The sequence below is a fragment of the Juglans microcarpa x Juglans regia genome, chromosome 2D (genome assembly GCF_004785595.1).
Source record: "Juglans microcarpa x Juglans regia isolate MS1-56 chromosome 2D, Jm3101_v1.0, whole genome shotgun sequence".
Taxonomy (NCBI): Eukaryota; Viridiplantae; Streptophyta; class Magnoliopsida; order Fagales; family Juglandaceae; genus Juglans; species Juglans microcarpa x Juglans regia.
The window spans coordinates 33,618,648-33,632,536 of record NC_054596.1 but is presented as its reverse complement, the minus strand read 5'-3'; the positions used below and the strand labels follow the sequence as shown (position 1 = coordinate 33,632,536).

General features: G+C 32.6%; 1 protein-coding gene across 1 annotated transcript; it reads left to right on the top strand.

The window, feature by feature from the left end:
• The first annotated feature begins 3,654 nt into the window (after positions 1-3,654).
• LOC121249129 (mediator of RNA polymerase II transcription subunit 20a-like) lies at positions 3,655-6,051 on the top strand. Its single transcript, XM_041147805.1, has 5 exons — positions 3,655-3,828; positions 4,025-4,167; positions 4,279-4,457; positions 4,658-4,747; positions 5,658-6,051. Exons 1-5 carry the CDS (start codon positions 3,815-3,817, stop codon positions 5,898-5,900), a joined length of 669 nt encoding a protein of 222 aa, XP_041003739.1. The 5' UTR covers positions 3,655-3,814; the 3' UTR covers positions 5,901-6,051.
• The last annotated feature ends 7,838 nt before the right edge of the window (positions 6,052-13,889 follow it).

The following is a 13,889-nucleotide window of genomic DNA, read 5'->3' as shown; positions in this document are numbered from 1 at the left end:
TATATAGCAGAACTCGATAAATATACATGATTTGCAAATATAAATAAAAGGCAGAAAATAAAAGAAACACGAAGATTGACATGATTCGACATGAAAGCTTATATCTGTAGTTCTTGGGGTGAAATCCACCATATATGGGGTTTAAACTCTCAATGCTCTCATTTACAGTTGGGGATGGAGATGGATGGAAAAATGAAATAAGAAAAACATGAATTCTAGTTTCTCCCCCTTCTCCGAAATGAAGTCATCACTTTATTTGTTGTGTTTCTCCCTTTCTCTCTCATCCCTTGTTTTTTCTCCATTCCCTTGATAGCTTTAGGTTTATCTTTGCTTATTATCTTCAACTTTATGTCTTGTCTCATTGACGTAGGGCCTACTTATACTTTTTATACTTTATCTCTAATAATTATACAAACCTGATAGTTTTTTATAAGATAGAAGCAGCAAAAAAAAACATGGACTCCCTCCTGCCTCTTAGAGAGAAAAAAAGAAGAAGAAAGAAATGGTGTCCCTGAAGTTCTCATAGCATCATTCACTAAGATGCCAGAGGAACAAAATCCTACGAAGGACAAGAGAACTAAAAGTTGGGGCCAAGTTTAGTGGAAGAAGTCTATAGATGGGAGAAACATGTATTTGTAGTTGGAATTCAAGCAGTAGATGGGAGAAATGTGCATTTGTGTAGTTGGGGTTCAAGCAGAATTTCTTACTCTCGACCTAGTAATTGTTAAATTTAAGCACAAGCCATAAGAGATCTCGTGATTGTCGACGTTTGCATCTTTCCATCAAACAGTTGCTATTCAACTAAGGCTAGGCTGCCTCAAAAAGAGATGGTACTTCTTCATCTAAGGTTAGAGTGCCTCAAATGGAATGGTACAAAGATTGGTTTGAGCGGTGATCATTCTTTACTTAAAGTTAGATTGCACTGAATGGAGTCGGTATAGAGCGTGGTCTGAATGGTGTGCATTATGACCTTAGTTGAACAAACTAGTTCGGTGTCATTAGACCTTAGTTTAAGAAGCATCATGCATACCACATGATGGCTCTATACCAAGCGTAGCGTTGCCATCATAGTATTGAGTAAGCAAGATCACATATATTTTATCCATTGAACTAGCTAGAAGCTGTCGCTTTCGATTAAAGAACTAAAATAAAGGACCGGAAATGAATACAACAGCATAGGAACCATGGGCCCCGATTAGTGGGACGAGATGTGCTTGTTTATCCATATCTTGACTCTGAATTGGTGTAGGCTTGATTTGAAAAAGGATCTTAGAGTGTATAGGGTTGGTCCAAGAAGGTCTTGACTCCTCTTGACAACTTTTTTCTTCATTGAAGTTATTATTTCACAAATATTTGTTGATATAAAGGAGGGGAACAAGCATGCTTTTAGAGCTTAATACACTAGATTGGTAGAACTGTAACCATAGAATACGATCCTAATCGTGCTAGCTCGACGTGAAATGTAGATCATTCATGTTGTTCTAACCATAACTCCAATTTGATTTTTTGAATATGACCTAGTCACTTTGGACGTATTTGTCCTATTGACATGATAATAGTTTATATGTGCATAATTTCACTATAGTAAATAAAGCATAATTACAATTAAGTAATGCTAACTATATGAATTTGGCTCATAATCTCACCGAGGTAATTATGAACAAATGGGCCGCAATAATGTATGAATTCCTTCTATACCTGTCTTGGTAGTGCATGTTACTTAGTAGCTTGGTCTTGATATAACATAATTGGTTGGTACATAACTCATAGAATGTGTGCTATATAGCAGAGTTTCGGCCATGAATTAGCTAGATAGTTCATACTTTAGAAGGATGGTTAGGAATATAGTTTCAGTAAGGGCAGTGAAGGAACAATACATGCAATGTGGAGTTCATGAAAGGTAAGGTAAGGCTCTAAACGAGTCCAGTTCGAATGATTAATGGGTGGTCAAACTTTATTCGTTTGATTTTCATTCGAACATGAGTTGAGTTTGAGCTTTTCATCGAGTTGGGTTTTATTTTCATGAACATCTCGTTTAATATTCAAGTGAGTTCAAACTTGTTTAGAAATTGCTTCATCTAGATAAAATAAATAAATTATTGTATTTTATAACTTTATTTAGAAATTTTAACAAACAAATTTTGACTTCTTCTAATATTTTTATACGCCTATATATACATATATCAACGATTTACGAGTCGAATCAAGTTTTATATAAAATGTATGGGAGGCGCTAGGAACCGGATGAGTGAGAATTCTTGTTTTACATCCACTAATAGACGCATTACACGTAGAGATTTTAGCAAAATGAGTAATAGAATTGTATGTAGGCTATTCCTCACAAAATCATCTTTTTCCCAGATCCCTTTTCTGCCTCCTCTCTCTCTCTCCTACCCACCACTCTCTCTCTCTCTCTCCTCTTCAAAGGTGGGTATCTCAACACCCCCTCTCTCTCTCAAGCCTAAAAGAAAATAAAATAGTCTCTGTCAAGTTTCAGTCTTCCGTTAAGCACAAAAATTGAAGAAACATTTTTTTGGAAAAACATCAAAATGTTTCTGGGCATTAATATATTACTGTAACAATTGAAGAAACATTTTTTTGTGTATTATTCCACGTCCAAATGTTTTCTTTTCTCTTCTCAAATATAAAAATTTAAATATTATCTCTGAAAGGGAGATGAGAGTGAGGAGAAGAAAAGAGAAGAAAGGAAAAGGAAACTGGGAGAGAAGAGGGGAGAGCTCGGGGGAGACAGAGAAAATTAAAATAAAAGGAAAGATAATCTCAACTCACACCTACCATAACACATAAATCTCCTACGTGTCTAAATTTTGTTGGAGGGTGTAAAATCTCAAACGACACCTAATCTGATTTTCTAGTTACAACTCATTTTATAAACAAATGAGTTTGATCAAGCCAATCTCAAATGACTTGTCGAATAGTTTTGTTTACTTATAACTTAAAAGGAAATAAGCAGGCTTGTGTCATTAATTTGAATTGCCAATTACTTATAGGTGAGTCAAACAAGCAAATCAAGTGTAAAAAGACTAGGTGATGGGGCTGAAGTCTTCTGTATGAAAATAACTACAAAAATTAGACGCGCGCGTGTGAAAGGAAAAAAGGGTCATATTGTCTTGGCATCGAGAATTTCACGTTGCTTAAGTGAGACTTTTATATTGCGACCTCTTATATAAATGCTATATTAGATTATATTGTAACTTAGTACAATATATTAAATAAAAACTATACTTAATACACAATATTATATTTATATATAGTAAAGTTAATAATCTATAGTTGTAAATATATTTCGCCGGACCATGCGGAGCAGGACGGGGTAGAGGAGTGCGCGCAGTTGAGTGAGTGAATGAGTTGTAACAAATATTTGCTAGTTTGGTTGTATTTGTTAAAAGAGCAGTATTACTCTACCGCCTGAGTAGTACTGTTCAATCTTATCACCAGTTACTTTTACAATTTTTTATTTTTATCTTTTTATTCATATTTTTTAATATATTTAAATATTTTAAAAATATAAAAAAATATCAATACACTTAAAATTACTTTATCAATTACAAAGTTATAAGTAAGAAAAAAATTATCAAGACACTTGAGCGGCACCATTGGTGCGGCAAAGCCGCAAAACAGCTTTTCTCTCGTTAAAAACTCGTGAGATCCTGAATGCCCTAAAAATTGTCTAAACGTTAACGTTCGACCGCGTTAGCCTGGATTGGGCTCCGACTTCCACTAACCTGGCCTTTTCCTGTGGTTTCTCAGATCGCGCTCTCACTCTTTCAGTTACGTTCTCCACACAACGAAGATGCCACTCAAATGGTAAACGAGTGAGCGATTTCTTTTCTTCTCATTCAATAAATTTTTCTTTGGCTTTGGAAAACATAAAAGAAATTTTCTTTTGAGAAACCCAATAGAATAAAGCAATTTTTTTTTTTTTTATAGGTAATCAACCATTAGAATAAAGCAATACAAATTTGAAATTATGTTTTGTTATTGTTTGGGGGCATTTCTCTAGGGTTTTGCACTGGCAGCCCAATGCTGGAAGCACCGTGAATAGCCAAATCCTCAGCGAAGTCTCGCAGTGCGTGGAGAGCATAAACGGCGTCAAAGAAGGCCGATGGAGAGCCACTCTCACCTTCTACAAGCCCCATACCCGAGGTCATTGCATTTTCCCTTTCTAATGTTTTCTGTGCTCAGGATTTCCATATTTCGTTCCTCTGTTTTAGTTTTCTCACTTTCTGGAATGTTAATAAAAATTGCCTTCACCAGAGCAGGCGCAAGCTTCCGAGTTTCCGCGTGATTTTCTTGGGATTTCGCTTCCGGAGCAGCCCAGCAAGTACTATCTCATAATTCGCGGGCAGCGCATTGTTCTCGAGGCGGACTCCTCGATCCAGACTTTGATGGAGAAGCTTCAGTCTTACAAAACCCGAGTTGCGCTTTATTTCGATGTTCGTTTCCTCCTTCTTTCAATCGACTTATAATTTTTATCCATTACAAATTTATAATGTAGAAATAGACACTGTTAATAAAAAACTAAGTTTTTTGTTGTATCAATCATTGAAACTCTTTTCCACTGGACGGGCAACTCTAGTAGAGATTTTTGAATTTGTTCTGGTTTAAGAGGCTTATGTGTCGTGGTTATGTGTAGGGCTTTCAGTATCAACTTGGTGACTTTCAGCTTAGAGTGGGAAAAGTTGTTCCTACTCATTCTGAGAATTTGAGAGGGATAGTTATGGAGGTACTGGACCAATGTTGTTAAGTTCTCACCCTTTGGTAAATTTTTTAATTGCATTCTTACTGATTCGTTGGCATCCATTTTGTTTATTATTACTATTTAAATCTCATTGATTAAGGTGCATTGGGGTTTGACTGATGATGTATATGTTGGAGAGTTATGGAATTTGTTGATGTAGCAGTGCATTTTTATTAATTTGAATGCTTGCTCAAATTGAGGTTTAGTTTTGGACATGTAGATATCGTATTTTGACTCTTATTAACTATACCCTTGTGGAAAGAAATGCGAAATGTGCTGGTGCTGCATGTTGATTTTTTAATAATGTGTTACTGATGTTGTTTTGGTGATCTTTGTTGGAGAATTTCATAGAGGTTGGAGTTATTTTTAATAAAGCTCTTATTTACTGATAAAAAAAATATCAGAGGTTGGAGTAAAAACTGAAGTTGAAAGGTGACAATATGAGACTAGGCCCAAGTTTTATTCGAAGAATGAGGATTGACATTTTGTCACAGTATGAAGCATGGACCTTGTTGGGTTACCAACCTGCTGAATGATTGGTCTTCCCTTTATCCACATGGATTTGAAGTGATTACTGTTGCCCTGAGGTTACTGGATTTATTCTGGTCTTTAATGAACTCCTACATCATTTAAGATTATTGATTCTGCGAGGATTTTCACAGTTGTTCTGAAAACCCCCCCTCTCCCTCTCCCTCTCTCTCTCTCTCTCACTCTCTCTCTCCAAATTACCTACTTGTGGTCCTGCAACCCTAAATACTCTGACTGGTTTTCTTCCTTTTTTTTCCCGTCTGGTGTTATATGATGCATTTGACCATCTACATTAGATTAATGGGTAAATTTGGGGAGTAACCTTTTTTTTTATGGTGAACCCTTATTGCTCTATTGTTGTTTGCAGGTTGAGTATCTTCCCATTTCTTCTATGGAGAAAGGCAGGCAAGTCATGGAAGAGTTTGTTGATATATGGCAAGAAGCTCTGTCAAAAAGATCATTACCGGGACATTTTGTGCATATAGAACCAACTTTTGCTGATTATGGTCTCGCAGACAGCTATACTTCCCAACATAGTGCCGTTCAATATGCTACGGTTATGGCTCAACTAATTGCAACAGTTCAAGCAGTGCAATCAATGAGAAATTAGGAAAGGATGATCGATTTGTACAATGTATGTGATATGAATAACCGACTCCTTTCCCTCTTTAGGCTTTAATTGATGCAATCTTGAAACCTACTTGCTTTGGGACTAGGTGTAAAGGTATGCAATAGAACAGAAACAAGCAATTGCTCGAGTATTGCAGGCAATTAGAAGTTACTTTCTATGGAATGTTTCAAGATATAGAATCGCCCAACTTCTTAATGCTTTGATAAAATCATTTACTTCGGTTTCAAATCTAAACGAATATTTGAGATTCCACATTGTTTGTGACATCTGAATAATTGACTGGTTGCTTTGCATAAGATGATCCGGAACAAGCTGTGTAGAGTAATTGTATAAAAGCTGGAGTCAAAAAAAGAAAAAGAAAAAGGAACAGCAGTCATCGAAGAGCAGCCAAATTATAGATGCCCTGGCATCATCATATAATATATTGGCAGGTGCCAATGAACAGTATCATCATCATCATACAATTCATTTATGAACAGTGCACAGAGAGAGAGAGAGAGAGAGAGAGAGAGAGAGAGGCTGGATATCCTGACCAGTGCTTGCTTGTATTGCAGAACAATGGCTAGGAACTGTAAAAATTCAACTTTCTGCTTCCCAAATTAAATGAAAAGCAACATATTATTACCAAAAGATAAAAAAACAGCGTTTTCAAATTTCAGAAAAGAGTGATACATTTGGTGGCTATCTGTACATTTGGTGGCTATCTGTACATCTACTACTCAGTTGATTATAAATGGATTCAGGTTCCAAAGCTATATTCAACATATAAATATATATATATATATATATATATATATATTATATACGGTCTACATTGTTTGAAAGTCTTCTTTCGATGATTTTAAATGCTTTTATAAGGGTAACATATATATGAAATATGTATTGAATATCTTTTGTCACTTCATTTATGAACATATATTGGGCATATTCCTCGTAAATCTGAACATTAATGAACTCCATTTCTAACCCCTGTAATATCTACTATCTGTGGTGATCATTCTTCTCCAGACTAAAACACAGAGCGAAAATCCAGTCCCTCGTACGCATGCAGTGGAAAGATGCAAAACTTAGGCCTCGTTTAGATGGTCGAGATTAGATGAGATGATATATCAATAGTAGTGGGATCTTTAAGTTAAGATCAGATGAATTGGTTTGTAAAAATTTATATATTTGAATGTAAAAATGAGATGAGATGGTTTTAATTCTTTACGAGGATTTGATAAAGTGGGTGGGTCCCACCAATTATTGAAAAATATTTGTAATGATTGAGTATTATTTATGAATATATTTTCTATTAACTAATATCAATTATTAAGTTAAATACCCATAAACATATTAAAATCACAAAAATTAAAATTTTTTATTTTTTCCGGAGTTTATATTATTCAACAATTCCCAAAAATATCAATTTTTATTATAAAATACACTATTCTAATTATCAATTATAGATTAGAAAATTCCCTCAAATATTTTTTCTCAAATTTATTTGATTCGAAAAATTCTAAATTATGAGTGGATCCTACCCAAAATTACACCATTCTAGCATTCAATTCCAGTGATGAAAAGTTATAAGTTATTTTTTTCATAGATTTGTTGTAATTTAGAAATTCTTATCAATTATCAATATAGAATACACTATTATATATATATATATATTAGTTTTAAGTTAAAAAATTAGAAACTGTATTTTTTCCTTAATTATTTAATTAAAAAATCCAAATATAATATAAAATTTCAATAAAAAAATATACAATTCTAATTATCGATTATAACTTGGGAATTTCTCAACTTGAGTTTACGCCAAATTTATTTAATTCAAAATTATGAGAAGACTGAACAAAAATTACACCATTCTAATTTTCAATTAGAAGGACGAAAATTACAAAGCTATTTTTCTTGGGAATTTGTTTAAATTCAAAAATTCCCGTCAATTATCAATATAAAATATTTGATTTGTAAGATATTTTAATTTTAAATTTTTCTAACAAATTAAGTCTTGTTAATTCTCACGTACAGTCTCACGACAAAGACGTAAGAAACTCTATCCACAAAATGACACTTTTTTATAGGTAAAACAATAGTTTTTGGTAGACCCAAAATAATAAAAAATAAAAACTCTCTTTTGATAGATCCAAAATAATAATAAAAGACTCTTTTTTGATAGGTGATAATACACACACAGACAGACCTGTCACCATTCAAAAATATAGTGGCACAAACACAATTTGGTGAAAGAAAAATTATATTCGTCATTGTTAGATTTTATTAAAATGATAAAATTATTTTAGGTATTTTAAATAATAATATAATATTTCATTTTCCTTATAGGTTGAAATAAAATCTTATGCATTGATGGAGAACGTCAACTTATTGAAATATATGAACAAGGAAACATTATACGACATTTCTTACGTAAAAGAAAACTAGCCATTTTCTAGTCGTTATACGACATTTGTTATGTAATGATAAAAATAGTCATTTTCTAGTCGTTGGTAAGCATCATAAATGGTTATAAAATAATTGATCTGTTCAAATTTTTGAATAGATAAGAAAAATCAGAATTCTTATTCTAAAAGATATCTCTCCATCTTGAAATTATAAAAAAATTATTTTTGAATTGTTCTATAAAAGTGCTATTGTAGAACAATGAGAAGAGATTATTTCATTGTATCCTGAAAACAATTTTTTCAATAATCTATAATACATTAAAATGAGACAAAATATATTATAAAGAAATCGTCATTACGATAGAGCCTTGTAGTCCAATTTTTTATTTTCTACTTTCGTGACTCCGCTATTTTCATTTTAATTTTCTAACAGTTTTAGAACATACTTTGTATCATGGAGGCAAGGTAGTCCATTCAATTGATCAACCAAAACTTTGTTCGTCTTGATCGTTTTGATGGTCAGAACCTCATTTACTAGAATCAAAAAATGATGTTCTTCCTCACCACTTTGAAACTCACATCAAAGTTTTGAAATTTGTTATGTTCCAGCCAGAATGATCTAAATTTTTTATACTAGAATAGTAACCGGCATGATATAGGTCACTATTCAGTACCGGCTCAAATTCTGGCCATTCCGGTTAGATTCCAGTATTCTGGTCTAAATGGACATTTCGGCTTGGAATTACGTTGAACGCAAGAATGAAGTTAAATCAGGGTCCTATTGTAAATCAACTGAAGAATGAGAAACAAAATTGTATTTTTATGCTCCAGTCAACTATGCCCATCTTTGGATCTCTCCCTTCTCGTGACTCCTTCCAGAAATCTCCAAAAGGAAAGAACAATGAAAACACTCCTCAAATTTGACGTTTGACTTGTCAATGTTGTCATCCATGTCTGCAACACTTGATCTAATGGACCAAGTTCCAACCAGCTCCATCTTTGAATGTCTAGTAACCTGACAAACCTGTCAAAATTGGGACAAAAGTCACAAAAGTTCAATTTACAATGTGTTTACGTATTATGGTTTTAAAAATAAAATAAATATATCAATAAATATGTGTGTTTTACGTATATATTTTTTCTTTTTTTGAAAGAATAAGAGATTTTATTAATCATCAAGAATCAATACAAGTTTTTTCACTCAAAATAATAAAATAACCTCACATTGTCCTCCTTTAATCCAAACAGTTTCAGAAGTTAGACATTTTTTCCAATTGTGCAGCAGCATGAGTTGCCTTGTTGCCATCTCTTTTAGTAAACACTAACTTCCAGCTCGTGTGTCTTGACAAAATGAACTGAATGTCCTCAACCAGTTGACCATTCCATGAGCAATTTAAGTTTGTACCATGTATGTTATGAATCACCTGTTTAGCATTCTCTTCAAAATTCATATGATGAAACCCCAGCTCTTGACATAGTTGCAAGGCTTGAAGCAATGCATAGCATTCTGCATGAAACACAGAAGAAACATTTTGTCTAGGGGCAGCTAATACAACCTCCGCATCACCCCTACAATCTCTTAGGACAATATCAATCCCCATAAAACTGTCATCAGAAACAAATGCAGCATCAAAGTTAAGTTTAAAGAAAGGTTACAAACCTAGTGCCCATAAGAGACTATCAACTGTTTGCAACTGTACTTGCATCCCTTGTGTATTGCTACTTTTGAAACTGAACAACCTCTTTATAAACATCAATATCATCCAATGCAAACTGATAGAGTGCACCTGGAGTTTGGAACTTTTGATCAAACGTATCAGTACCGAAATATTCCGTTCCAGTGACTAAACCAAAATCCAACTACGTGACATCCAAGAATGGATGATGGCTTGATTCTGGAGCTACAATTCATATCTCGAAGGATATAAGTCATTTCAAGACTTATGAAATGGTAGATGATGGAATTGAGGTGAAAAAAGGGTAACAACATTCGAACCAAGGTCATTGGAAAAGGAACCATCGTGCTACAGTTCATCTATGGAAAAGTTTTGACTCTTGTCAGTGTATACCATGTTCCGAATATAGCAACAAATTTAATTTCTAGAGATATTTTGAATAAGAGGTTTTAATCTTGTGTATAAATTGAATAAATTTATTTTATCCAAGAATATAGTGTTTGTTGGGAAAAACCACTCTTGTTAGGGGGGTGTAAAAATTAACTGGAAAACTAGTCCGGTCCGGTTTTAGACCCGTTCCCTTAGTTCCAAAGCCGGCAAGTACTGATTCGGTTCTGATTCTATGCTTTTTAGGACCGGACCGGACATGACCGGTTTACTATATTATATATTTTAAAATAATTTTTATATATAATAATATAAATTATAATTATATATAAGATAATGTTATTATAATTTATAACATAAAAGTTTATCTTAAACATGAAAATTTATTTGATCATATACTTTAAACATAAAATATATATATTAATAACATTTTATGGCCTAATAAATTCTCAACATATTCATTTTGATAAATATATAATACATTAGTAATACTAATATACATTAGTATATTCATTACATTTCATTTTAATATACTAATATACATTAGTATACTAATTACATTTTATGCCCTAATACTAATGCTATTAAAATTAAAAAAAAGACCGAGCCGGACTGAAACTGGTAAAACTGGAGGTACTGATTTAGGATGGTAATCAGTGCGTAATCGGTTTTTTAAAAATGCAAAACCGGTGCATGCCGGTTCGGTCATAAATTTTGTTCAAAACCGAACTTGACTGGACCGGTTACACCCCTAACTCTTGTATGGAATGATTAAATTGAATGTAATGTATGATAATTCAATTTATATTGCGTCTTCTTTTAATTTATGGCATGGTAGATTAGAACATGTAAATTAAGATTCTATAAAATATATGTCTAATCTTGGTTTGATTTCTAATTTTGATTATAACAATAAAAAAATGTCATATTTGTGCTCAATAAAAAAAACTAGAAAATCTTTTTAAAATGTTGAGCATAAATCTGAAATTCTTGAACTTATTCATAGTGATGTTTGTGATATTAAAAATATTGAATTTCGTGGTGGTAATAAGTATTACGTTTATTGATGATTGTACTAGATATTCACATGTTTATTTTCTCAAGAGTAAAGATGAAGTTTTTGATTTATAAAGTTGAAGTAGAAAATCAAATGGAAAAAAGGATTAAGACATTAAAGTTTGATCGTGGTGATGAATACTTATCAAATGAGTTTACTAAATTATATGAAACTCATGAGATTAATCACCAAGTCACGACCCTTATATACCACAACAAAACGGAATAATCGAACGGAAAAATAGAACTATTATTGAAATGATGAATGCTATGCTTTTAAGTTATGGTCTTTCTCTTAATTTCTGGAGTGAAGCTATTTTATCTGCATGTTATATTTTAAATTGAGTATCCCATAAGAAAATATTAAAAACTCCTTTTGAATTATGACATAAACATCCTCCATCTTTAAAAGGACTAAAAGTGTGGGGGTGTTTAGCCTATATTGGGAAACAGGATCTTAAAAGATCAAAATTGGGTTTCAAAACATATATATGTGTTTTTGTTGGATATTCTTAAAATAGGATGACATACAAAGGGATGTAGAATTTTTTGAAAATTTGACTAAGTCGGATTTTCAAAAGAATAATTATCGTGATCATTTTCTAAAGATTTCTGAAAATGAAATTGAGCATCCTAGTGAATTTGAACTAAGGATCAACAAAAGGCTTCGAAAAGAAATATCGTTTGACCTGATTTTCTTATTTATCTCGTAGAAGGAGATATAAGTGAGGTGAAGAAGGAAGTTAAATTTGTTTTTAACGTTGAAGTGGTCTTTCATCTTAACAAAAAGCTATGTCATCACAAGATATAGTTTTCTGGAAAAAGGCTATAAATGCTGGAATGGAATCAATAGTTTCAAATCAAACTTGGAAACTAGTTAATTTACCTCATGGTTCAAAAGCAATAGGATGTAACTTGTAAGTGGATTTTTAGAAAAAAGCTTAACGTCGATGGCTCTATTAATAAATTCAAAACTCGTTTAGTGGCTAAGAGATATTGACAACGAGAAGGTATAGATTATTTTTATATATATGCTCCTGTTGCTAGAATGTCCACTGTTAGAATATTAATTTCTCTTACATCTTTCAATCATTTAGTAGTTCACTAAATGGATGTAAAAACTGTTTTTTTAAATGGAGACTTAAATGAAGAGATTTATATGAAGCAACCCCTAGAGTTTTATCATTGTCGGTCATGAAAAGAAAATTTGTAAATTGACTAAATCTATTTATGGTTTAAAATAAGCTCCTAAACAATGACATGAATAATTTGATAAAATAGTTTTATCTTATGGTTTTAGAGTAAATGACGCTAATAAATGTGTTTATTATAAAGTAAATAATAATGATTGTGTGCTCATACATTTGTACATTGATGATATGTTAATATTTGAAAGTAATCTTCAATGTGTAGAAGAAACTAAAAGGTTTCTTTCCTCAATATTTGACATGAAAGATATGGCAAAGGCTGACGGGATTATTGGAATCAAGATTGTGAGGACAATCAATGGTTTATCCTTGACACAGTCTCATTATATTGAGAAAATGACCAAGAAGTATGGTCATAGAGTCTAAAAATCCATCTCAACTCCATATGATGTTAGTCTTAAATTGAGAGAAAACACATGAAAATGTAGATCACCATTAGAATATGCTAATGCGATAGGGAGTCTAATATATGTTATGCATTGCACTAGACCTAATATTGCATTTGCTATTAGGATGCTAAGTAGATTTACTAGCAATACAAGTACAGAGCATTTGGATGCTTTTTCTCGAGTTCTAAAATACCTTAAGGTTATATTTGGATTTTGAGCTGAGTTGAGTTGAGTTCACTTCAATTTTTTATGAATAGTAGTGAGTTGAGATGGTTGAGTGAATTTTGTGGGGTCCACTTGAGATGAGTTTAGGCGTGTTATGAGTTTTGTGAGATCCATTGTTCACCTGACATTCATTCTCACTGCTGATGCAAAAGACAATTTTTTTTGTACAAAATGCACTTGCAGCCATGGCGTCAAGTATGCAAAAGTAATAAATAATATGAGGGCCCACGAGAAAGATGGAAAATTGTGTGTTTGGCAATTAATGTTTGTCAGTTATGAACCACACGCTGAATTCAATTTTGAACTGGACTCCAACCATATAAACTGTGTGCTTGGATGTTGATGATAGTTTAAAGATGAACTCATCTCATATGAGTTTAACATCCAAATGAGCCCTAAATGGACTATGAATTATGGTTTACACTCTCAAAAAAAGAACCCGTTGTATTAGAATGACATAAAAATACTAGTTGGAATAGTGTAGAATCAAATTCTAAGTCTATAAATGGGTGGATTTTTACGTTAGGAGGAGCTGCAATATCATGAGGATCAAAGAAGCAAACTTGTATAACTCATTCTACAATGAAATATGAGTTTATTACTTTGGCATCTACATGTAAAGAAGTGAAATGACTTATGA

What these genes read in the sequence shown, in the direction of transcription:
- LOC121249129 (XM_041147805.1), top strand. An exon ending in GAGTTGCGCTTTATTTCGAT is followed by an intron (nt 4,458 to 4,657) that starts GTTCGTTTCCTC and finishes GGTTATGTGTAG; the next exon opens with GGCTTTCAGTATCAACTTGG. An exon ending in TGAGAGGGATAGTTATGGAG is followed by an intron (nt 4,748 to 5,657) that starts GTACTGGACCAA and finishes TGTTGTTTGCAG; the next exon opens with GTTGAGTATCTTCCCATTTC.